The following is a 23,798-nucleotide window of genomic DNA, read 5'->3' on the forward strand; positions in this document are numbered from 1 at the left end:
GGCGAAAGTCACCGCTCGGCTGGGGCGCTGGACAGGACTGCTCCGAGTGCTTTCCTACAGGGGCCGAGCGTTGGTCATAAACCAACTGGTGGCCTCCATGTTGTGGTACCGGTTGGTCACTTTGGCCCCACCCCCTGTATTTGCCACCAAGATCCAGCAAAAACTCGTCGATTTCTTCTGGGGCAAGAGGAAACACTGGGTCTCTGCCGCGGTCCTGAGTCTACCGATGGAGGAGGGTGGCCAGTCGCTGGTGTGCGTCCGCACCCAGGCTGCGACTCTCCGCCTTCGGACCCTGCAGAGATACCTGTACGTCGAGCGTCCTCCCAGATGGTGTGCGCTGGCGACGTATATTTTCCGCCAGTGTCACTGCCTTCAAGACGACACGCAGCTCCCGGTGGAGTCCGTTAGCCGCGCCTCTCTGAGGGAGTTGCCTGTCTTTTACCGGGATCTATTCCGAGGCTGGAACATGGTCGCCTCCAGTCAGGGCGCTCCCCCGCCGGCGGAGGAGAGCGCCTCGGCTGTCCGGGCGGCCGACTCCGGGGACGGTCCGGCGGGCGGAGGAGTAGCCGAAACCCCCGGGACGCCCCTCACTGCGGGTGGCGAGGGGGCTCGGGAGTGCTGAGCGATCCCGGCCGAGCTGACCCCCGCTCAGCCGGAACTGCTCATCGGACCCAGGCCCCGAAACCCTCCTCGGGAGCCATCCCGCACAACCTGAGCCGCCTCTCGGAAATGCCCTCCGTGCCGTTCCAATCGGCGCGGAGAGGTTTCCTGTACGGGCTGCTCCTGCACACTCTCCACTTCCTCGCCCTCGTCAGCCGGCCGGACACGCCCTGGCGGTCCGCGTTGCCATCTGGCGGCGAGGGGAAACCCCGATGGAGGTCTCTCTACGCGGGAGTCTTCCCCCTTTACATCGGGGACCTGGGGTGGAGGGTGCTGCACAGAGCAGTCCCGTGCAATAGACTTTTAAGTAGGTTCACGGACTCTCAGGCCGCCTGTTCTTTCTGTGGCTTGGACGAGTCCGTGTTCCACGTTTACATGGAGTGTGCGAGGTTGCAGCCCCTCTTTGAGTATCTGAAGGGGCTGCTCCTCAAATTCTGGCTGCACTTCAGTCCCACGCTCCTGATCTTTGGGCACCCGGTGCGGAGGGGCTCGGGCCGGGAGGAGGATCTCCTCGTCGGTCTGCTCCTGGGCCTGGCCAAGGTGGCAATTCACAGGTCCAGGTTGCGGGCCGTCGGGGGCTCCGTCCTCCCCGATTGCCTGCCCCTCTTCCGCGGTTACGTTCGCGCCCGGGTGTCCCTGGAAAAGGAGCATGCGGTGTCCGCCGGTACGCTTGAGGCCTTCCGCGACCGGTGGGCACCGCAGGGACTGGAGTGCATCGTCGACGCCAAGAATGGCATTTTAATTTGAGTTTTTGTTTATTTCTGTTTTTAATAAAGTTATTTAAAAAATATAAGTGTGTATATAAAGGGGGCCTGAGGAATAAAGGCCCCCTCGACATAAAATATATAAAAGGGGCCTGGGGTATAAAGGCCAAAAAAAAACAAAAAAAAACGGGGGGGTGAGATACAGAGTAAAGCTCCCTGAGAGAGCGAGAGAGACAGAGACAGTCACACAAGGCAAGGTCTGTGTGCGTTGGTTTCAGTAGAATGTCGTTTCCTGTTGGGGGGGGGACAGTTCCTCTCGGGGGTGGGGGGACAGTTTCTCTTGGGGGGGCAGTTCCTCTCGGGGGGGACGGGGACAGTTCCTCGCCGGGGTGGGGGGGACAGTTCCTCTCCGGGGTGGGGGGGACAGTTCCTGTTGGGGGGGGACAGTTCCTCTCGGTGGGGGGGAGGGGGGACAGTTCCTCGCCGTGGTGGGGGGGACAGTTCCTGTTGGGGGGGGACAGTTCCTCTCGGTGTGGGGGGGGGACAGTTTCTCTTGGGGGGCAGTTCCTCTCGGGGGGGACGGGGACAGTTCCTCTCCGGGGTGGGGGGGACAGTTCCTCTCCGGGGTGGGGGGGACAGTTCCTGTTGGGGGGGGACAGTTCCTCTCAGTGTGGGGGGGGGGGGGGGGACAGTTCCTGTTGGGGGGGGACAGTTCCTCTCGGTGGTGGGGGGGGATAGTTTCTCTTGGGGGGAACAGTTCCTCTCCGGGGTGGGGGGGGACAGTACCTCTTGGTTGGTGGGGGGGGGACAGGGACAGTTCCTCTCCGGGGTGGGGGGGACAGTTCCTCTCCGGGGTGGGGGGGACAGTTCCTGTTGGGGGGGGACAGTTCCTCTCAGTGTGGGGGGGGGGGGGGACAGTTCCTGTTGGGGGGGGACAGTTCCTCTCGGTGGTGGGGGGGGATAGTTTCTCTTGGGGGGAACAGTTCCTCTCCGGGGTGGGGGGGGACAGTACCTCTTGGTTGGTGGGGGGGGGACAGGGACAGTTCCTCGCCGGGGTGGGGGGGACAGTTCCTGTTGGGGGGGGACAGTTCCTCTCGGTGTGGGGGAGGGACAGTTTCTCTTGGGGGGGCAGTTCCTCTCGGGGGGGACGGGGACAGTTCCTCGCCGGGGTGGGGGGGACAGTTCCTCTCCGGGGTGGGGGGGACAGTTCCTGTTGGGGGGGGACAGTTCCTCTCGGTGGGGGGGGGGACAGTTCCTCGCCGGGGTGGGGGGGACAGTTCCTGTTGGGGGGGGACAGTTCCTCTCGGTGTGGGGGAGGGACAGTTTCTCTTGGGGGGGCAGTTCCTCTCGGGGGGGACGGGGACAGTTCCTCTCCGGGGTGGGGGGGACAGTTCCTGTTGGGGGGGGACAGTTCCTCTCGGTGGGGGGGGGGACAGTTCCTCGCCGGGGTGGGGGGGACAGTTCCTGTTGGGGGGGGACAGTTCCTCTCGGTGTGGGGGGGGGACAGTTTCTCTTGGGGGGGCAGTTCCTCTCGGGGGGGACGGGGACAGTTCCTCTCCGGGGTGGGGGGGACAGTTCCTCTCGGTGGTGGTGGGGGGGGGGGGGACAGTTCCTCTCCGGGGTGGGGGGGACAGTTCCTCTCGGTGGGGGGGGTGGGGGGACAGTTCCTCTCCGGGGTGGGGGGGACAGTTCCTCTTGGTGGGGGGGGACGGGGACAGTTCCTCTCCGGGGTGGGGGGGACAGTTCCTGTTGGGGGGGGACAGTTCCTCTCGCTGGTGGGGGTGGGGGGGGGACAGTTCCTCTCAGGGGTGGGGGGGACAGTTCCTCTCGGTGGGGGGGACAGTTCCTCTCGGTGGGGGGGGTGGTGGGGACAGTTCCTGTTGGGGGGGGACAGTTCCTCTCGGTGGGGGGGGTGGGGGGACAGTTCCTCTCCGGGGTGGGGGGGACAGTTCCTGTTGGGGGGGGACAGTTCCTCTCGGTGGGGGGGGTGGGGGGACAGTTCCTCTCCGGGGTGGGGGTAACAGTTCCTGTTGGGGGGGGACAGTTCCTCTCGGTGGGGGGGACAGTTCCTGTTGGGGGGGGATAGTTCCTCTCGGTGGGGGGGACAGTTCCTGTTGGGGGGGGGATAGTTCCTCTCGGTGGGGGGTGGGGGGAGGGGGGTGGGGGGGGACAGTTCCTCTCCGGGGTGGGGGGGACAGTTCCTGTTGGGTGGGACAGTTCCTCTCGCTGGTGGGGGTGGGGGGGGACAGTTCCTCTCCGGGGTGGGGGTAACAGTTCCTGTTGGGGGGGGACAGTTCCTCTCGGTGGGGGGGACAGTTCCTGTTGGGGGGGGACAGTTCCTCTCGGTGGTGGGGGGGGAGGGGGGACAGTTCCTCTCCGGGGTGGGGGTAACAGTTCCTGTTGGGGGGGGACAGTTCCTCTCGGTGGGGGGGACAGTTCCTGTTGGGGGGGGACAGTTCCTCTCGGTGGTGGGGGGTGGGGGGGGGACAGTTACTCTCCGGGGTGGGGGGGGAGTGGGGGGACAGTTCCTCTCCGGGGTGGAGGGGACAGTTCCTGTTGTGTTCCATTGCTCTGGATTGTTTTCCAATCTCTCTGTCTGGGATGTATCTCTGACTGTGGGTTTGTCTTGATATTAATCTGTGAATTGGAAGATTGTCCAACACGTTCTGTGATTGTAGGTGTCAGGGACCGGAATAGATCAGCTCGTCCTGACCTCCCGCCTCCTCTCGGCTGAGCCAGGCTCTGTCATCCGGCTCTCTCTGTTATATAAACTGGAATAACATGATACACAGCCTCAGCTGCTGTCCCCACTCCCCCGGAGGGCCCTCCAGTGGCACCTTCCACATTCACAGGGCACCAGGAGCTCCTGACAGGCGGCCCATACACAGAGAAATAGGCCCAGGGTGCGGGCACCACACAACAGAGAGAGGAGGGGGAGGGAGATATGGGGAGAAGGAGAGAGAGAGGGAGGGAGGGAGGGAGGAGAGAGAGGGAAGGAGGGAGACAAAGGGAGGGAAAGAGAGGGGAGAGAGAGAGGGGGGACAAAGGGGAGGGGGGGGGGAGAGAGAAGGGGTGGGAGAGGGACGGAGGAAGAGAGAGAGGGGCAACAAAGAGAGGGAGGGAGAGAGATCGGGAGGGAAAGAGAGAGTGGGAGAGAGAGAGAGAGAGAGGGGAACAGGGAGAGGAGGACAGAGGGAGGGAGAGAGGAAGAGAGAGAGAGATTGGGAGAAAGGTGGTGGAGAGAGGGGGAGAGAGACAGAGAAAAATGAGGGGCAAGAGAGGGAGAGGGGGAAAGAGGGAGGGAGAGAGAGAGGGGGGGAGGGAAAGAGAGAGAGAGAGGGAGGGATTGGCGACAGCTCGAACCTGGTCGGGGTGGGGGGGCGGTTGAAAAAAAAAATGAGCAAAATAAAATGATCTGAAACCTTCAGTGTTGTCAGAAATGATTGATGGCTCTGTGTTCTTGTTCCCAGTCTCTTTGTTTGGCTCCAGGCTCCCGGTCACCTCTGAAAGTCGAGGACACAGAAGGTTACAACTCACTTGGTGCAGAGCAAGACTTCGAGTCGCTCAGCATTCTCTGCCAGATAACTGAAGTCCCTCATCCCCATACCATTCCGGTAAATCTCCTCCGCACCCTCCCCTAGGCCTTGATGTCCTTCCTAAAGTGTGGTGGCCAGAATTGGCCACAATCCTCCAGTCGAGGCCTAACTCGTGTTTGACGAGGGCCCGGAATAACTTTCTTGCTGAAATGCGACTGGGAATGCCGGGACAATTAGCGGAGCAAGGAGGGATTTGACCCCTGCACCACCCCCCCGAAAAAATATTGAAGAAATATGTAGCTGTTGCAGCAGGAACGGCGCAGGGCCTGGTCTGAAACTGAAGCCTCTTTCGGAGTTTGGTCAGTTGGCGAGGCGGGACGTTTAGATCCGACGCCCCAAATAGTCAGGACTTGCAGGCGTGACCTCCCCCCCCACCCCCAACCGACCTCCCTCACCCCTGCCAAAACTCCCCCCACCCCACCCCGTATCCATAATTAGCAACTGCAGCTCGTAACCCTTAGCAACAGACTGGGGCCTGTGGCTCCAGGCTTCCTTTTGTGGCCTGCAGCCAGTTACCGAGAGGAGATGCCCCCACCCCTTGCCCTGTGCTCCGGCTCCTCCCCTCTGTGAATCATTTATGGCAGGAGAAGGCCCCGTGTCTCATGGATTAATTTCCACATGTTGTTTGCCTTACGACAAAGAAGGAGGCCATTCGGCCCATCGGGTCCATTCTGGCTCTCGGTAGAGCAATCCACTCAGTCCCATTCCCCTGCTTGGGGAAGAGGGGGATGTGGATTGTGATGGGTGGGGAAGGTCGGGATCGGATAGGGAAGCACCGGGAAAAGGGAATTCGCAATCGAAGGCACCTTTGTTATCTAACGTTGGGTCGCTATCTCGGCTGACGGTGCTGCTGCAGCTTGGCGACGAGTCCGTCTCCTCGTCCTCCTCCTCGTTTTCAGTCGCGTACCAGCCCACCCGTCGCTGCCGGAACTTCTGCCGCGGCGTCTCCGAGCTGTAAATCCGCGAGCTCAGCTTCCTCCGAGTCCTCACCAGGACTTTCTCGGCCACGGGGGGGATGTCCTGTACCGACGAGTTCGACTGTCGACCCAACGTGTCCAAGCCAACTGATGGTCACAAGAACAGACAAGGATGAGAAAAGGCCGCTCAGCCCATCCCTCTAGTCCCTTAACTCTCCCATCGAAGACCATCCCTCTAGTCCCCTAACTCTCCCATCGAAGACCATCCCTCTAGTCCCCTAGCTCTCCCATTGAAGACCATCCCTCTAGTCCCTTAACTCTCCCATCGAAGACCATCCCTCCCATCCCCTAACTCACCCATCGAAGACCATCCCTCTAGTCCCCTAACTCTCCCATCGAAGACCATCCCTCTAGTCCCTTAACTCACTCATCGAAGACCATGTCTCTAGTCCCCTAACTCTCCCATCGAAGACCATCCCTCCCATCCCCTAACTCACCCATCGAAGACCATCCCTCCCATCCCCTAACTCACCCATCGAAGACCATCCCTCTAGTCCCCTAACTCTCCCATCGAAGACCATCCCTCTAGTCCCCTAACTCTCCCATCGAAGACCATCCCTCTAGTCCCCTAACTCTCCCATCGAAGACCATCCCTCTAGTCCCCTAACTCTCCCATCGACCATCCCTCTAGTCCCCTAACTCTCCCATCGAAGACCATCCCTCTAGTCCCCTAACTCTCCCATCAAAGACCATCCCTCTAGTCCCCTAACTCTCCCATCGAAGACCATCCCTCTAGTCCCCGAACTCTCCCATCAAAGACCATCCCTCTAGTCCCCTAACTCTCCCATCGAAGACCATCCCTCTAGTCCCTTAACTCTCCCATCGAAGACCATCCCTCTAGTCCCCTAACTCTCCCATCAAAGACCATCCCTCTAGTCCCCTAACTCTCCCATCGAAGACCATCCCTCTAGTCCCCTAACTCTCCCATTGAAGACCAACCCTCTAGTCCCCTACCTCCCCCAGTGAAGACCATCCCTCTATTCCCCTAACTCTCCCATCGAAGACCATCCCTCTAGTCCCCTAACTCTCCCATCGAACACCATCCCTCTAGTCCCCTAACTCTCCCATCGAAGACCATCCCTCTAGTCCCTTAACTCTCCCATGGAAGACCAACCCTCTAGTCCCCTAACTCTCCCATCGAAGACCATCCCTCTAGTCCCCTAACTCTCCCATCGAAGACCATCCCTCTATTCCCCTAACTCTCCCATCGAAGACCATCCCTCTAGTCCCCTAACTCTCCCATCGAAGACCATCCCTCTAGTCCCCTAGCTCTCCCATTGAAGCCCATCCCTCTAGTCACTTAACTCTCCCATCGAAGACCATCCCTCTAGTCCCCAAACTCTCTCATCGAAGACCATCCCTCTAGTCCCCTAACTCTCCCATCGAAGACCATCCCTCTAGTCCCTTAACTCTCCCATTGAAGACCAACCCTCTAGTCCCCTAACTCTCCCATCGAAGACCATCCCTCTAGTCCCCTAACTCTCCCATCGAAGACCATCCCTCTAGTCCCCTAACTCTCCCATCGAAGACCATCCCTCTAGTCCTTTAACTCACCCATCGAAGACCATCCCTCCCATCCCCTAACTCTCCCATCGAAGACCATCCCTATAGTCCCCTAACTCTCCCATCGAAGACCATCCCTCTAGTCCCTTAACTCTCCCATCGAAGACCATCCCTCCCATCCCCTAACTCACCCATCGAAGACCATCCCTCTAGTCCCCTAACTCTCCCATTGAAGACCAACCCTCTAGTCCCCTAACTCTCCCATCGAAGACCATCCCTCTAGTCCCCTAACTCTCCCATCGAAGACCATCCCTCTAGTCCCCTAACTCTCCCATTGAAGACCAACCCTCTAGTCCCCTAACTCTCCCATTGAAGACCAACCCTCTAGTCACTTAACTCTCCCATCGAAGACCATCCCTCTAGTCCCCAAACTCTCTCATCGAAGACCATCCCTCTAGTCCCCTAACTCTCCCATCGAAGACCATCCCTCTAGTCCCCTAGCTCTCCCATTGAAGCCCATCCCTCTAGTCACTTAACTCTCCCATCGAAGACCATCCCTCTAGTCCCCAAACTCTCCCATCGAAGACCATCCCTCTAGTCCCCAAACTCTCTCATCGAAGACCATCCCTCTAGTCCCCAAACTCTCCCATTGAAGCCCATCCCTCTAGTCACTTAACTCTCCCATCGAAGACCATCCCTCTAGTCCCCAAACTCTCCCATCGAAGACCATCCCTCTAGTCCCCAAACTCTCCCATCGAAGACCATCCCTCTAGTCCCCAAACTCTCTCATCGAAGACCATCCCTCTAGTCCCCTAACTCTCCCATCGAAGACCATCCCTCTAGTCCCCCAACTCTCCCATCGAAGACCATCCCTCTAGTCCCCAAACTCTCTCATCGAAGACCATCCCTCTAGTCCCCAAACTCTCCCATCGAAGACCATCCCTCTAGTCCCTTAACTCACCCATCGAAGACCATGTCTCTAGTCCCCTAACTCTCCCATCGAAGACCATCCCTCCCATCCCCTAACTCACCCATCGAAGACCATCCCTCCCATCCCCTAACTCACCCATCGAAGACCATCCCTCTAGTCCCCTAACTCTCCCATCGAAGACCATTCCTCTAGTCCCCTAACTCTCCCATCGAAGACCATCCCTCTAGTCCCTTAACTCTCCCATCGAAGACCATCCCTCCCATCCCCTAACTCACCCATCAAAGACCATCCCTCCCATCCCCTAACTCACCCATCGAAGACCATCCCTCTAGTCCCCTAACTCTCCCATCGAAGACCATCCCTCTAGTCCCTTAACTCACCCATCGAAGACCATGTCTCTAGTCCCCTAACTCTCCCATCGAAGACCATCCCTCCCATCCCCTAACTCACCCATCGAAGACCATCCCTCCCATCCCCTAACTCACCCATCGAAGACCATCCCTCTAGTCCCCTAACTCTCCCATCGAAGACCATCCCTCTAGTCCCCTAACTCTCCCATCGAAGACCATCCCTCTAGTCCCCTAACTCTCCCATCGAAGACCATCCCTCTAGTCCCCTAACTCTCCCATCGAAGACCATCCCTCTAGTCCCCTAACTCTCCCATCGAAGACCATCCCTCTAGTCCCCTAACTCTCCCATCAAAGACCATCCCTCTAGTCCCCTAACTCTCCCATCGAAGACCATCCCTCTAGTCCCTTAACTCTCCCATCGAAGACCATCCCTCTAGTCCCCTAACTCTCCCATCAAAGACCATCCCTCTAGTCCCCTAACTCTCCTATCGAAGACCATCCCTCTAGTCCCCTAACTCTCCCATCGAAGACCAACCCTCTAGTCCCCTACCTCCCCCAGTGAAGACCATCCCTCTATTCCCCTAACTCTCCCATCGAAGACCATCCCTCTAGTCCCCTAACTCTCCCATCGAAGACCATCCCTCTAGTCCCCTAACTCTCCCATTGAACACCATCCCTCTAGTCCCCTAACTCTCCCATCGAAGACCATCCCTCTAGTCCCTTAACTCTCCCATTGAAGACCAACCCTCTAGTCCCCTAACTCTCCCATCGAAGACCATCCCTCTAGTCCCCTAACTCTCCCATCGAAGACCATCCCTCTATTCCCCTAACTCTCCCATCGAAGACCATCCCTCTAGTCCCCTAACTCTCCCATCGAAGACCATCCCTCTAGTCCTTTAACTCTCCCATCGAAGACCATCCCTCCCATCCCCTAACTCACCCATCGAAGACCATCCCTCCCATCCCCTAACTCTCCCATCGAAGACCATCCCTATAGTCCCCTAACTCTCCCATCGAAGACCATCCCTCTAGTCCCTTAACTCTCCCATCGAAGACCATCCCTCCCATCCCCTAACTCACCCATCGAAGACCATCCCTCCCATCCCCTAACTCACCCATCGAAGACCATCCCTCTAGTCCCCTAACTCTCCCATTGAAGACCAACCCTCTAGTCCCCTAACTCTCCCATCGAAGACCATCGCTCTAGTCCCTTAACTCTCCCATCAAAGACCATCCCTCTAGTCCCCTAACTCTCCCATCGAAGACCATCCCTCTAGTCCCCTAACTCTCCCATTGAAGACCATCCCTCTAGTCCCCTAACTCTCCCATCGAAGACCATTCCTCTAGTCCCCTAACTCTCCCATCGAAGACCATCCCTCTAGTCCCCTAACACTCCCATCGAAGACCATCCCTCCCATCCCCTAACTCACCCATCGAAGACCATCCCTCTAGTCCCCTAACTCCCCCATCAAAGACCATCCCTCTAGTCCCTTAACTCTCCCATCGAAGACCATCCCTCTAGTCCCCTAACTCTCCCATCAAAGACCATCCCTCTAGTCCCCTAACTCCCCCATCAAAGACCATCCCTCTAGTCCCTTAACTCTCCCATCGAAGACCATCCCTCTAGTTCCCTAACTCTCCCATCGAAGACCATCCCTCTAGTCCCCTAACTCTCCCATTGAAGACCATCCCTCTAGTCCCCTAACTCCCCCATCAAAGCCCTGAACATCACAGGGATGGGCTTTGATGAGACAGCAACCTTGCTGAGGTTCAGTGGGTATCTCTCTGCCCTCTGAGTCAGTAGGTTGTGGGTTCGAGTCTCAGAGATTTGGGGGAGTGCTGCACTGTTGGTGGTGCCGTCTTTCAGATGAGACATTAAACCAGGGTCCCCGACTGCCCTCTCGGGTGGAAGTAAAAGACCCCAGTGGGGTCTCAGTGCATCTGGGTTGGGTGTAGTGGGGAGGGGTCGTTCTGGAACACAGAGGGAGTTGCTGAGGGGCTCAGCAGTGCGGAGGGGATTCGGGCGGGTTCTGTTTCCTACCTGAGGGTTTGGAGGGAGCCTGGAGTTGTTCGGAGTTGTCTGGCTGACAGAGATGGACACTGGCCTCTGCATCATCGAGGCCCCCACCTGTGTTGATGAAGATGGGCCTCAGCTGATCCTTACTGAGCTCCTTACGGGGTTTAATCAACTTCTTCATCTTGTCGGTTATCCAGTTCCCCTTCCTGCAGCAAGAGAGTGCGGAGTGAGCAGCCTCCAAATGGAGGAGGGAAACCCCCTCCCTTCCCGCCCTCCCCTCCACTCCCTCCCCACACAATCCAGGTACAGGGGTGAATACCGTTACCTCCTGGGCATGGCGGGGTCAATGACCCTGTACTGATCCATTATCTTCTCTACCAGTTTCTGCTTCTCCCTCCGCAGCTCGTTCAGTTTGTCCCTGACATAGAGAGAGAGAGAGAGAGAGAGAGAGAGAGAGAAATAAACAACAAGGCTGGGTGGGGGCAATGCTCATCGAGGGGCTGAGGGGCTGGGCGAGGGGTTGGAGGGGCACTGGGCGAGTGGTGGGTGAGGAGCGTAGGTGAGGGGCACTGGGTGAGGAGCGTGGGTGAGGGGCACTGGGGAGGGGAGTGGGTGAGGGACACAGGGCGAGGGGCAGAGGGAGGGGCGAAGGGCATACGTGAGGTGCATACGTGAGGGGCACCGGGTGAGGAGCGTGGGTGAGGGGCACTGGGGAGGGGAGTGGGTGAGGGGCACAGGGCGAGGGGCACTGGAGGAGGGGCGCTGGGGGAGGGGCATTGGGCGTTGGGCACTGGGGGAGGGGCGCTGGGGGAGGGGCACTGGGCGTTGTGGGAGGGGCGCTGGGGGAGGGTTACTGGCCGAGGGGCACTGGGTGAGGGGCACTGGGGGAGGGGGGCGCTCGGGGGAGGGGTGCTGGGCGAGGGGCACCGGGGGAGGGGCACTGGGCGTTGGGCACCGGGGGAGGGGCATGGGGGAGGGGCATGGGGGATATGCCAACAGTCCCGGGCACTCACATGTACTGTCGCTGCTCTTCGTGGAATTGGTCCTTGCTCTCGACCGTCTTCTCCAACAAAACGCGGTTTTCCTCGGTCAATGATTTAATCTGGTGGAGCAGGTGACGATTCTCTTCCTCCAGATTGCCTTTCAGTTGGTTCAGTAACTTCGGGAGAGAGAGAGAGGGAGATGTTTGATCTCGGAGTGCGGGTGACGCTGGCACAGTCTTCCCTGTTACCCATCCCTGTGGTCCTGGACCCTCCCCAGGGGACGGGGGGGGGGGGGGGGGGAGGATGGTGGAGGGGAGAGAGAGAGAGAGTGTATCCTGTGTAATGTCCTGTGTAATGTTCTGTGTATCTGTGTGTGCAGGCGCGTCCCGTCGTACCTCACACTGACTGCTCAGTTTGGACCAGCGAATCTCCAGCTGCTGGCTGTGATCTTTCAGGACGTTGCTCTCGGCCTCCGCCCGGGCTTTCTCCAGCTGCAACGTGCTCAGCTGGGTCTTCAGGGCCCGGTGCTGGGCACCGAGCTCCTCTCTCTGCCTCCCGCAGTCCGCGTGGCTCTGGTTCAGTCTGCGAGGGGGGAGTGGGGGGGGGAGGTGAGGAAGGAAGAGGGAGGCAGTCAGTCACCGGAGGGAGTGGCGGGAAACGAGAGAGGGAGAGAGAGAGAGAGAGAGAGAGACGCTGCCTGACAGTCCGCGCGCGGGTTGGCGGTCGGCCTACCTGTCGTGCTCGTCCTTGAGCCTCTGGTAGGCCTCGCTCAGGTCCTGCCACTTGCCAGCGTCCTTCTCCAAAGCCTCCTGTCGAATCCTCAGAGCTGCCTCCAGCTCCTCCAGCCCGACCTTCCGAGCAACGAGCTGGCTGTACCTGTGCGAGAAGGGACGTCAAGAGCAGGCCGACTCTGCCTAGCACACCCGCCCAAGACAAACCCGACTCGGTTTCCAATAGCAACGTCTCGGGGAGCGTATTAAAGGTTTGTTGGTGTGAATATCCCAACTCTGACCTTTAACGCAAGGCCCTGTAGCCGCACCCCCGCCCCCCGTCCCATTGTTCTCCTACCTCCCTTCCAGCTCCTTGTGTTCCGCCTCCAGGCTTTTGTAGCTGCCCTTCAGGGCCCCGTGCTTTTCCACCAGGCCCTCGAATTCCGCCTCCAAGGACTCGTGCAGCTGTGCCAGTTTCTCGTGGTCCCTCACTAGCGCCCTGTGCCCGTCTTGCAACCCCTGGTGCTCCTTGGCCAGGGCCGCCCACTGCGCCTCCAGCGTGGCCTGCTTGCTCTCGAGGTGGCTGCTCTGGGCCGCCAGCGAGGCGCTCTGGGTAGCCAGCGACCCATTCTCCACCTGGGAAGGGAGCAGGAGGAGGAGGGGCGATCAATACGGCGCAGGCTCGTAACTTCCAATTGGGCCCCGGTTCCGTCGGGTAGCCCTCTCGCACCCGCGCGCCCCTCCCCCCACCACCCCAAGGCAGAGGAGTCCCGCTCCTGACACAAGTCCGTAACCTAGGCCGATGCTCCTCAGTGCCGGTACTGAGGGAGTGCCGCACTGTCGGGGGCGCCGTCTTTCGGACGGGACGTTAAACCGAGGCCCCCGTCTGCCCTCTCAGGTGGGCGTAAAAGATCCCGCGGCCGCTATTGGAAGACGAACAGGGGGTGGGGTGCTGGGGGGGGGGGCAGTCTCTCCCCCGGTGTCCTGGGGCCAATATCTATCCCTCAACCAACATTTTTTTTAAAAACAATCTGGGTTCGTGGGATCTTGCTGTGCGCAAATTGCCCCATTTCTCACATTTCTGTCTTTGCCGGAGGTGGGAATTCTGGGTGTTGGGGTGGTGGGGGGCGGAGGGGAAGACATTGTTGTTCGGGTTCATGACCTATGACCCCCCGCCCCCTGGGGTCACGTACTGACCTGCAGCTTGGCACTCAGAGCTTGTAGGCTGTTGTTCTGTTTCTGCAGTGCCAGGATCTGGGCCTGTAGGTTGTCGTTCTGAGCCTTCAGTTGCCTCAGTTGCCCCTCGAGGGCCCCCTTCTCTGCCAAAAGGGTCGCGTTCTGACGGTGACAATCACCGGGAAAAAAAACAAGTCGGTCGGTTTAGCCGCATCCACCACAACCACCCCTCCCCCCACTGTCGCCACCTTCGCCCCTCCCCACTCCCGAGTCACAAGGTCGTGTGTTTGAGACCCCCAACTCCGGAGACTCGAGCACAAAATCCAGGCCAACACCACCACCGCCCCCCACCCCGGTCGCCAGTCCCGAGGGAGTGCCGCACCGTCGGAGGTGCTGAGGCCCATCGACTCTGCCTTTCCCCATCCTGGGAGTTGCTTGATGCAATAGTGGAGTTTGTTGATGTATCACCGGGTATCAAACTCTATCAGTGAGTGTACAACAGCACCAGATACGAGGCGAGGAAAACCCCCCAGTGGTGAAGAGTTTTCGAAAACGTCTAGGCCCAAGGCCCCCTGTTCCTCCCACACACACCACACGCAAGCCGTGTCTCCTCGGGGTTCAACTTTTGAGGAGGTTTTGGCCACAAACATACACACATAGTCCTGTTCCTGTGTAACAGGCCCGAGGGGCTGAATGGGCCCCTCCTAATTTAACGGGGCCCTGCGGGAAGCTCCGATTCCTGTTGCTCGACGATAAGAGGCAATCCTGTCGTCCTTACGTTTCTCTCCACCTCGATCAGACGTTCGCTGACCGGGTCCCTGATGGACTCCCTGCGTTCCAGCTTGCCCTCCGCCGGCCTTTCCGCCACCCTTGGCGGGGCGGCCATCTTGTCCGCCACCTCCTCCTGCGGCTGCGTCTGTTCCGAGTTCCACTTTAACTGGAAGAGAGATCGTAATCGGAATAAAAGAGGGTTGGGGTTGGTTGTGGGGGAGTGAGTGATACGGGATTAGAGCTGATGGGCCCGGAATTCCACAGCTTTCCAGCTGACACGACTTGGTGGGATTGTGGCAGCAAGGCCTGGCTCTAGGCCGGGAGTCATACCCAGAGGCCTGGTTCTAGGCCGGGATTCAGACCCAGAGGCCTGGCTCTGGGCCGTGATTCAGACCCAGAGGACTGGTTCTAGGCCATGATTCAGACCCAGAGGCCTGGCTCTAGGCCGGGATTCAGTCACAGAGGCCTAGTTCTAGGCCGTGATTCAGTCCCAGAGGCCTGGCTCTAGGCCGTGATTCAGACCCAGAGGCCTGGCTCTAGGCCGGGATTCAGACCCAGAGGTGTCCTAAATGATTAAGGCCTCTGTCCACCCCTTAAAAGGGGCCAGTGACAGGGGGAAGGCTGGAGGGGAAATCCCTACCTCTGGAACTCCCCTGACCCTTCCCCACCTCCCTCCCCAGCAAGATGGCTGCACGGAGCGAGCTCCTGCATGGGCCTGATGGACTCCCCCCTCCACCCCTCCCCCCATCCCCCGAGCTGGAAATAGCACCCGGCGCCCGCCCGGTCCCACGCCCAGCGTGAGGCTCCCGCCCACAGCTCACCTCCCTCAGCTGCTCGGACAGCTCCTGGTTTCGTCTCCCCACCTCCTCCAGCTGGCAACTCAGGCTGGCAATATGGGTGTCTCGGATCCGCAGGGTCTCCTTAAAAACCGACTCCAGCTTCAGTTCCAGGAGCTTGTAATTACTGAGGGAGGGAGGGAGAGAGAGAGAACGAGAGAAAGTGAGGAGGGAGGGAGACAGAGACGGACAGAGAGCGAGTGGGCGGGAAAGGGAGGGAGGGAGGGAGAGAAAGGGAGAAAGGGAAAAGGAGGGGAAGAACGGAGACTGAGTGGGAGTGAGAGACAGAGGGGGAGAGAGGGAAAAGGAAAGAAAGAGAGAGAGAGAAGGGGAGAGACAGTGAGAAAATGAGAGTAAGCGAGAGGGAGGGAGAGAGAGAGAGAGAGGGAGGGAGAGAGAGTGAGTGGGGGAGAGAGGGAGGGAGGGGAGAGAGAGAGAAGGAGTGGAAGAAGGGAGAGTGAGTGGGAGTGAGAGGGAGACAGACAGAGAGAGAGGGAGAGTGAGGGGAGAGGGAAATAGAGAGAGAGAGACGAGGGAGATGGAGGGGGAGGGAAAGGGAAGGAGAGTGGATGGGAGAGGGAAATAGATAGAGAGGGGGAGAGGGAGGGAGAGAGAGAGAGGGAGAGAGGGAGAGGGAGAGAGCGAGAGGGAGAGAGGGAGAGAGGGAGAGGGAGAGATGTGATTTATTTGTTAATTGAGAAACCCCAATCAGACCCCACAGGAACGAAATGATTGAGTGATACCAGGCTGAGGTTGAGAGGCTGCTGGACTGGGAGGGAGGTGAGGGAGGGAGGTGAGGGTCTCTGAAGACTGACATCAAGTGCCCCGGGAGCCTCTCACCCCTCCAGCCTCCATCCCTCAAGGCCTCAGCATTCTTAACCTCACTGAGTGCTAGAAGGCTATTCGATCTTGTAAGGCATCAGGAGCCAGCCTGACCTGCTCCTGCACCAATGGCCACTCCCCGTGGGAATTGCTGGCCAGTAGGGGCAGCCCGACGCCTCGGGTCTCAGGGTCACACCAGGGGGCAGATATAAGCCCAGAGAAAGGTCCCAAGTGACAGTGACACGGTCTTGGGTGAATACTTGCCTCTCTTGGGCGCTGTGTTCCCCCAGCACCGGCTGCCCCTGCTCGAGTCCCATCCTTTCCAGCTTGTGGCTCAGGTTGTCCAATTCGTTGCTGAGCTCCTGGGCCTTCAGTTTCTCAGTCATTAGCTCCTGTGGCGACAAAGTCCGCTCACGGTTTACTGAATCCCAAGATGATGTCAAATCCTCGACCTCACCCCAGGCCTGACCCACACACAAGGCCCCAGGCTTGACCCCACACACAAGGCCCCAGGCTTGACCCCACATAAGGCCCCAGGCTTGACCCCACACACAAGGCTGCAGGCTTGACCCCACATAAGGCCCCAGGCTTGACCCACACACAAGGCCCCAGGCTTGACCCATACACGAGGCCCCAGACTTGACCCACACACAAGGCCCCAGGCTTGACCCCAAACACAAGGCTGCAGGCTTGACCCCAAACACAAGGCCGCAGGCTTGACCCCACATAAGGCCCCAGGCTTGACCTACACACAAGGCCCCAGGCTTGACCTACACACAAGGACCCAGCCTTGACCGCACACACAAGGCCCAGGCTTGACGCACACACAAGGCCCCAGACTTGACACACACACAAGGCCCCAGGCTTGACCCCAAACACAAGGCCATAGGCTTGACCCCACATAAGGCCCCAGGCTTGATCCACACACAAGGCCCCAGGCTTGACCCCCTGCTGCTAGGTTAACGGATCCCCGTCCACGATGGCGAGAGAGAATCACGGCGAGACCCGGGGATTGCCCACAGCATCAGTTGGCCTCCGTCGATAGCCACTTACCTCACGCAGACAGCCTGCCTCCTTCCTGTGAAGGGCGAGCTGGTGGAGGAGCTCGCCGTTCTCCACCTCCACCTCCCTCAGCTTGTTCAGCGTCTCCTTTGTCCTCTTGTCCTCCAGGAGCAGCTGCCGGTTCTCCTGCACCAGCCGCGCCACCTTGAGGTTGTGCTCGTCCAGGGAAGCCTCCCGGATTTCGGCCTGCTGCTGGAGCCGCCGGTACTCCTTCGCCAGCTGCCTCCTCTCTTTCCCGGCCTGCTCCAGCTCCTGCTCCAGGGCCTGCCTGTCCTGCTCCAGGTTGCCTGCTGCCGCCCTCTGCTCCTCCAAGTCTCTCTGCTTGCTCTGCACCTCCATCTCCAAGGCCTCCGCCTCCTTCTCCAACTCTGAGACCCGGCCCCTGGCATTTTCCAAGCTCCGCGTCAGCCTCTGGCTCTCCGCTTCGAGCCTCTGATGTGCCGACTGCAACTCTTCTGCCCTCTGAATCGAAGCCTTCTGCTGGTTGACCGTCTTTCGGAGTTGGTCCCTCTCCTTCCCTAGTTCCTTGTTGTCCACCTCCAGTTGACTCAGGATCGCTCTGTCCACTGCCTGCATCTCCATCCCCTTCCTCAGCTGAAGGTTCTCCTGGTCCAAATGGGCGTTCTCCATCTCCAGAGCTTCCAGCCGCATCCCGAGGCTCTCCGAACTCTTCTGCAGCCTCCCGTTCTCGGCCTCCAGGCCCGACGCCCTCTCCTCCAGCAGCAGGGCCCTCTGGCGGCCCACCTCCAAGTCCAGAAGCTGCTTCTGCAGCTGCCCGTTCAGCCGGTCCAGGCGGCCCAGCTCCTGCTCCAGCTGCTCGGCCTTGTCCGCCCTGGCACGGCACTGCTCCAGCGCCTCGAGGGCCTGCCTCCGCTCGGACTCCATCTTGCTCTGCTTCAGGCTGGTCTCCATGATGGCCTCGTGGAGGATTCGGTTCTCCTGCTCGATGTCCTTCGCCCTGACCTCCGCGCTGACCTGCGACCTCTGCCTCAGGGAGCTGACGGTCTGGCTGAGGTGTTCGTTTTCAAACTTTAGCTGTTCGACCTGAAACAGAGAGACAATGAGCACCTCTGGAGGATCAACCATGGCCTAGAGACTATCTCTCTCTCCCTCTCTCACACACAGCTCGGGGTCAGAAGCAGGTTCCAGCCCAAAATCCAGGCCGACACTCCCAGTGCCCGCACCGAGAGAGTGCTGCACCGTCGGAGGTGCCGTCTTTCGGATGAGACGCCAAACTGAGGCCTTCACGGGTGGAAGTAAAAGATCCCACAGCCGCCGTTGGAAGGACCCCGGGGGGAGGGTGTTGGTTAGGGGGGTGTCCACGCCTGCCCACGGTACCTCTCGGTCTCGGTTCTCCTGGAGGGTCTGTAACGTTCTCTCCAGCCGCTCCTTCTCCTTCAATAGATCAACGCTGAGCCCCTCAACATGCTGCATGTTCTGACTCTCATCGTCAACCTGGGCCTGCAACCTCTCCACCTGCAAGAAAGCAGATGTCAACATGTGAACTGTCACGTCAGGAATGAGATCAGAATGCAACAAGACATGGACAGCTAGTTAGTTATTCAGAGAGAGAAACCGAACCCCAGTGAGAGTCAGTGTGTGTGGGACCCGTACCCCAGTGAGAGTCAGTGTGTGTGGGACCCCTACCCCAGTGAGAGTCAGTGTGTGTGGGACCTGTACCCCAGTGAGAGTCAGTGTGTGTGGGACCCCTACCCCAGTGAGAGTCAGTGTGTGTGGGACCCGTACCCCAGTGAGAGTCAGTGTGTGTGGGACCTGTACCCCAGTGAGAATCAGTGTGTGTGGGACTCGTACCCCAGTGAGAGTCAGTGTGTGTGGGACCCGTACCCCAGTGAGAGTCAGTGTGTGTGGGACCCGGACCCCAGTGTGAGTCAGTGTGTGTGGGACCCGTACCCCAGTGAGAGTCAGTGTGTGTGGGACCCGGACCCCAGTGTGAATCAGTGTGTGTGGGACCTGTACCCCAGTGAGAATCAGTGTGTGTGGGACTCGTACCCCAGTGAGAGTCAGTGTGTGTGGGACCCGTACCCCAGTGAGAATCAGTGTGTGTGGGACCCGTACCCCAGTGAGAGTCAATGTGTGTGGGACCCGTACCCCAGTGAGAATCAGTGTGTGTGGGACCCGTTCCCCAGTGAGAATCAGTGTGTGTGGGACCCGTACCCCAGTGAGAATCAGTGTGTGTGCGACCCGTACTCCAGTGAGAGTCAGTGTGTGTGGGACCCGTACCCCAGTGAGAGTCAGTGTGTGTGGGACCCGTACCCCAGTGAGAGTCAGTGTGTGTGGGACCCGTACCCCAGTGAGAGTCAGTGTGTGTGGGACCCGTACCCCAGTGAGAGTCAGTGTGTCTGGGACTCGTACCCCAGTGAGAGTCAGTGTGTGTGGGACCCGTACCCCAGTGAGAGTCAGAGTGTGTGGGACCCGTACCCCAGTGAGAGTCAGTGCGTGTGGAACCCTACCCCAGTGAGAGTCAGTGTGTGTGGGACTCGTACCCCAGTGAGAGTCACTGTGTGTGGAACCCGTACCCCAGTGAGAGTCAGTGTGTGTGGGACCTGTACCCCAGTGAGAGTCAGTGTGTGTGGGACCCGTACCCCAGTGAGAGTCAGTGTGTGTGGGACCCGTACTCCAGTGAGAGTCAGTGTGTGTGGGACCCGTACCCCAGTGCGAGTCAGTGTGTGTGGGACCCGTACCCCAGTGAGAGTCAGTGTGTGTGGAACCCGTACCCCAGTGAGAATCAGTGTGTGTGGGACCCGTTCCCCAGTGAGAGTCAGTGTCGGAGTGGGACCCGTACCCCAGTGAGAGTCAGAGTGTGTGGGACTCGTACCCCAGTGAGAGTCAGTGTGTGTGGGACCCGTACTCCAGTGAGAGTCAGTGTGTGTGGGACTCGTACCCCAGTGAGAATCAGTGTGTGTGGGACCCGTTCCCCAGTGAGAATCAGTGTGTGTGGGACCCGTACCCCAGTGAGAGTCAGTGTGTGTGGAACCCGTACCCCAGTGAGAGTCAGAGTGTGTGGGACTCGTACCCCAGTGAGAGTCAGTGTGTGTGGGACCCGTACTCCAGTGAGAGTCAGTGTGTGTGGGACCCGTTCCCCAGTGAGAATCAGTGTGTGTGGGACCCGTACCCCAGTGAGAGTCAGTGTGTGTGGGACCCGTTCCCCAGTGAGAGTCAGTGTGTGTGGGACCCGTACCCCAGTGAGAGTCAGTGTGTGTGGGACCCGTTCCCCAGTGAGAGTCAGTGTGTGTGGGACCCGTACCCCAGTGAGAGTCAGTGTGTGTGGGACCCGTACCCCAGTGAGAGTCAGTGTGTGTGGGACCCGTACCCCAGTGAGAGTCAGTGTGTGTGGGACCCGTACCCCAGTGAGAGTCAGTGTGTGTGGGACCCGTACCCCAGTGAGAGTCAGTGTGTGTGGAACCCGTACCCCAGTGAGAGTCAGTGTGTGTGGGACCCGTACCCCAGTGAGAGTCAGTGTGTGTGGGACCCGTACCCCAGTGAGAGTCAGTGTGTGTGGAACCGTACCCCAGTGAGAATCAGTGCGTGTGGGACCCGTGCCCCAGTGAGAGTCAGTGTGTGTGGGACCCGTACCGCAGTGAGAGTCAATGTGTGTGGGACCCGTACCCCAGTGAGAGTCAGTGTGTGTGGGACCCGTACCCCAGTGAGAGTCAGTGTGTGTGGGACCCGTACTCCAGTGAGAGTCAGTGTGTCTGGGACTCGTACCCCAGTGAGAGTCAGTGTGTGTGGGACCCGTACCCCAGTGAGAGTCAGTGTGTGTGGGACCCGTACCCCAGTGAGAGTCAGTGTGTGTGGGACCCGTACCCCAGTGAGAGTCAGTGTGTGTGGGACTCGTACCCCAGTGAGAGTCAGTGTGTGTGGGACCCGTACCCCAGTGAGAGTCAGTGTGTGTGGAACCCTACCCCAGTGAGAGTCAGTGTGTGTGGGACCTTTACCCCAGTGAGAGTCAGTGTGTGTGGGACCCGTGCCCCAGTGAGAGTCAGTGTGTGTGGGACCCGTACCCCAGTGAGAGTCAGTGTGTGTGGGACTCGTACCCCAGTGAGAGTCAGTGTGTGTGGGACCCGTACACCAGTGAGAGTCAGTGTGTGTGGAACCCTACCCCAGTGAGAGTCAGTGTGTGTGGAACCCGTACCCCAGTGAGAGTCAGTGTGTGTGGGACCCGTACCCCAGTGAGAGTCAGTGTGTGTGGGACCTGTACCCCAGTGAGAGTCAGTGTGTGTGGGACCCGTACCCCAGTGAGAGTCAGTGTGTGTGGGACTCGTACCCCAGTGAGAGTCACTGTGTGTGGAACCCGTACCCCAGTGAGAGTCAGTGTGTGTGGGACCTGTACCCCAGTGAGAGTCAGTGTGTGTGGGACCCGTACCCCAGTGAGAGTCAGTGTGTGTGGGACCCGTACCCCAGTGAGAGTCAGTGTGTGTGGGACCCGTACCCCAGTGAGAGTCAGTGTGTGTGGGACCCGTACCCCAGTGAGAGTCAGTGTGTGTGGGACCCGTACCCCAGTGAGAGTCAGTGTGTGTGGGACTCGTACCCCAGTAAGAGTCAGTGTGTGTGGGACCCGTACCCCAGTGAGAGTCAGTGTGTGTGGGACTCGTACCCCAGTGAGAGTCAGTGTGTGTGGGACCCGTACCCCAGTGAGAATCAGTGCGTGTGGGACCCGTGCCCCAGTGAGAGTCAGTGTGTGTGGGACCCGTACCGCAGTGAGAGTCAGTGTGTGTGGGACCCGTACCCCAGTGAGAGTCAGTGTGTGTGGGACCCGTACCCCAGTGAGAGTCAGTGTGTGTGGGACCCGTACCCCAGTGAGAGTCAGTGTGTCTGGGACTCGTACCCCAGTGAGAGTCAGTGTGTGTGGGACCCGTACCCCAGTGAGAGTCAGTGTGTGTGGGACCCGTACCCCAGTGAGAGTCAGTGTGAGTGGGACTCGTACCCCAGTGAGAGTCAGTGTGTGTGGGACCCGTACCCCAGTGAGAGTCAGTGTGTGTGGAACCCTACCCCAGTGAGAGTCAGTGTGTGTGGGACCTTTACCCCAGTGAGAGTCAGTGTGTGTGGGACCCGTGCCCCAGTGAGAGTCAGTGTGTGTGGGACCCGTACCCCAGTGAGAGTCAGTGTGTGTGGGACTCGTACCCCAGTGAGAGTCAGTGTGTGTGGGACCCGTACCCCAGTGAGAGTCAGTGTGTGTGGAACCCTACCCCAGTGAGAGTCAGTGTGTGTGGGACCCATACCCCAGTGAGAGTCAGTGTGTGTGGGACCCGTACCCCAGTGAGAGTCAGTGTGTGTGGGACTCGTACCCCAGTGAGAGTCAGTGTGTGGGACCCGTACCCCAGTGAGAGTCAGTGTGTGTGGGACCCGTACCCCAGTGAGAGTCAGTGTGTGTGGGACCTGTACCCCAGTGAGAGTCAGTGTGTGTGGGACCCGTTCCCCAGTGAGAGTCAGTGTCGGAGTGGGACCCGTACCCCAGTGAGAGTCAGTGTGTGTGGGACCCGTACCCCAGTGAGTGTCAGTGTGTGTGGGACCCGTACCCCAGTGAGAGTCAGTGTGTGTGGGACTCGTACCCCAGTGAGAGTCACTGTGTGTGGAACCCGTACCCCAGTGAGAGTCAGTGTGTGTGGGACCTGTAACCCAGTGAGAGTCAGTGTGTGTGGGACCCGTACCCCAGTGAGAGTCAGTGTGTGTGGGACCCGTACCCCAGTGAGAGTCAGTGTGTGTGGGACCCGTACCCCAGTGAGAGTCAGTGTGTGTGGGACCCGTACCGCAGTGAGAGTCAGTGTGTGTGGGACCCGTACCCCAGTGAGAGTCAGTGTGTGTGGGGGACCCGTACCCCAGTGAGAGTCAGTGTGTGTGGGACCCGTACCCCAGTGAGAGTCAGTGTGTGTGGGACCCGTACCCCAGTGAGAGTCAGTGTGTGTGGGACTCGTACCGCAGTGAGAGTCAGTGTGTGTGGGACCCGTACCCCAGTGAGATTCAGTGTGCGTGGAACCCATACCCCAGTGAGAGTCAGTGTGTGGAACTCGTACCCCAGTGAGAGTCAGTGTGTGGGGCCCGTACCCCAGTGAGAGTCAGTGTGTGTGGGACCCGTACCCCAGTGAGAGTCAGTGTGTGTGGGACCCGTACCCCAGTGAGAGTCAGTGTGTCTGGGACCTGTACCCGAGTGAGAGTCAGTGTGTGTGGGACCCGTTCCCCAGTGAGAGTCAGTGTGTGTGGGACCCGTACCCCAGTGAGAGTCAGTGTGTGTGGGACCCGTACCCCAGTGAGAGTCAGTGTGTGTGGGACCCGTACCCCAGTGAGTGTCAGTGTGTGTGGGACCTGTACCCCAGTGAGAGTCAGTGTGTGTGGGACTCGTACCCCAGTGAGAGTCAGTGTGTGTGGAACCCGTACCCCAGTGAGAGTCAGTGTGTGTGGGACCCGTACCCCAGTGAGAGTCAGTGTGTGTGGGACCCGTACCCCAGTGAGAGTCAGTGTGTGTGGGACCCGTACCCCAGTGAGAGTCAGTGTGTGTGGGACCCGTACCCCAGTGAGAGTCAGTGTGTGTGGGACCTGTACCCCAGTGAGAGTCAGTGTGTGTGGGACCCGTACCCCAGTGAGAGTCAGTGTGTGTGGGACCCGTACCCCAGTGAGAGTCAGTGTGTGTGGGACCCGTACCGCAGTGAGAGTCAGTGTGTGTGGGACTCGTACCCCAGTAAGA

At 59.3% G+C, this 23,798-nt stretch overlaps 1 protein-coding gene across 1 annotated transcript in view; it reads right to left on the reverse strand.

Moving 5' to 3' along the window:
- The window catches only part of LOC137356017 (girdin-like), a 39,806-nt gene that overhangs the window by 7,545 nt on the left and 8,463 nt on the right, over positions 1-23,798 (reverse strand). The window contains exons 4-17 of the mRNA XM_068021719.1: positions 18,437-18,574; positions 17,090-18,142; positions 16,301-16,428; positions 15,200-15,341; positions 14,386-14,544; positions 13,629-13,769; positions 12,790-13,067; positions 12,454-12,597; positions 12,117-12,303; positions 11,752-11,897; positions 11,064-11,156; positions 10,763-10,944; positions 5,767-6,024; positions 4,787-4,867 (exon numbers count right to left, since the gene is read on the reverse strand). Coding sequence (XP_067877820.1) covers positions 4,787-4,867; positions 5,767-6,024; positions 10,763-10,944; positions 11,064-11,156; positions 11,752-11,897; positions 12,117-12,303; positions 12,454-12,597; positions 12,790-13,067; positions 13,629-13,769; positions 14,386-14,544; positions 15,200-15,341; positions 16,301-16,428; positions 17,090-18,142; positions 18,437-18,574 — 3,130 coding nt within the window. The remainder of the gene's footprint in view (positions 1-4,786; positions 4,868-5,766; positions 6,025-10,762; positions 10,945-11,063; positions 11,157-11,751; positions 11,898-12,116; positions 12,304-12,453; positions 12,598-12,789; positions 13,068-13,628; positions 13,770-14,385; positions 14,545-15,199; positions 15,342-16,300; positions 16,429-17,089; positions 18,143-18,436; positions 18,575-23,798) is intronic.

This window comes from Heterodontus francisci, chromosome 44 (genome assembly GCF_036365525.1).
Source record: "Heterodontus francisci isolate sHetFra1 chromosome 44, sHetFra1.hap1, whole genome shotgun sequence".
Taxonomy (NCBI): Eukaryota; Metazoa; Chordata; class Chondrichthyes; order Heterodontiformes; family Heterodontidae; genus Heterodontus; species Heterodontus francisci.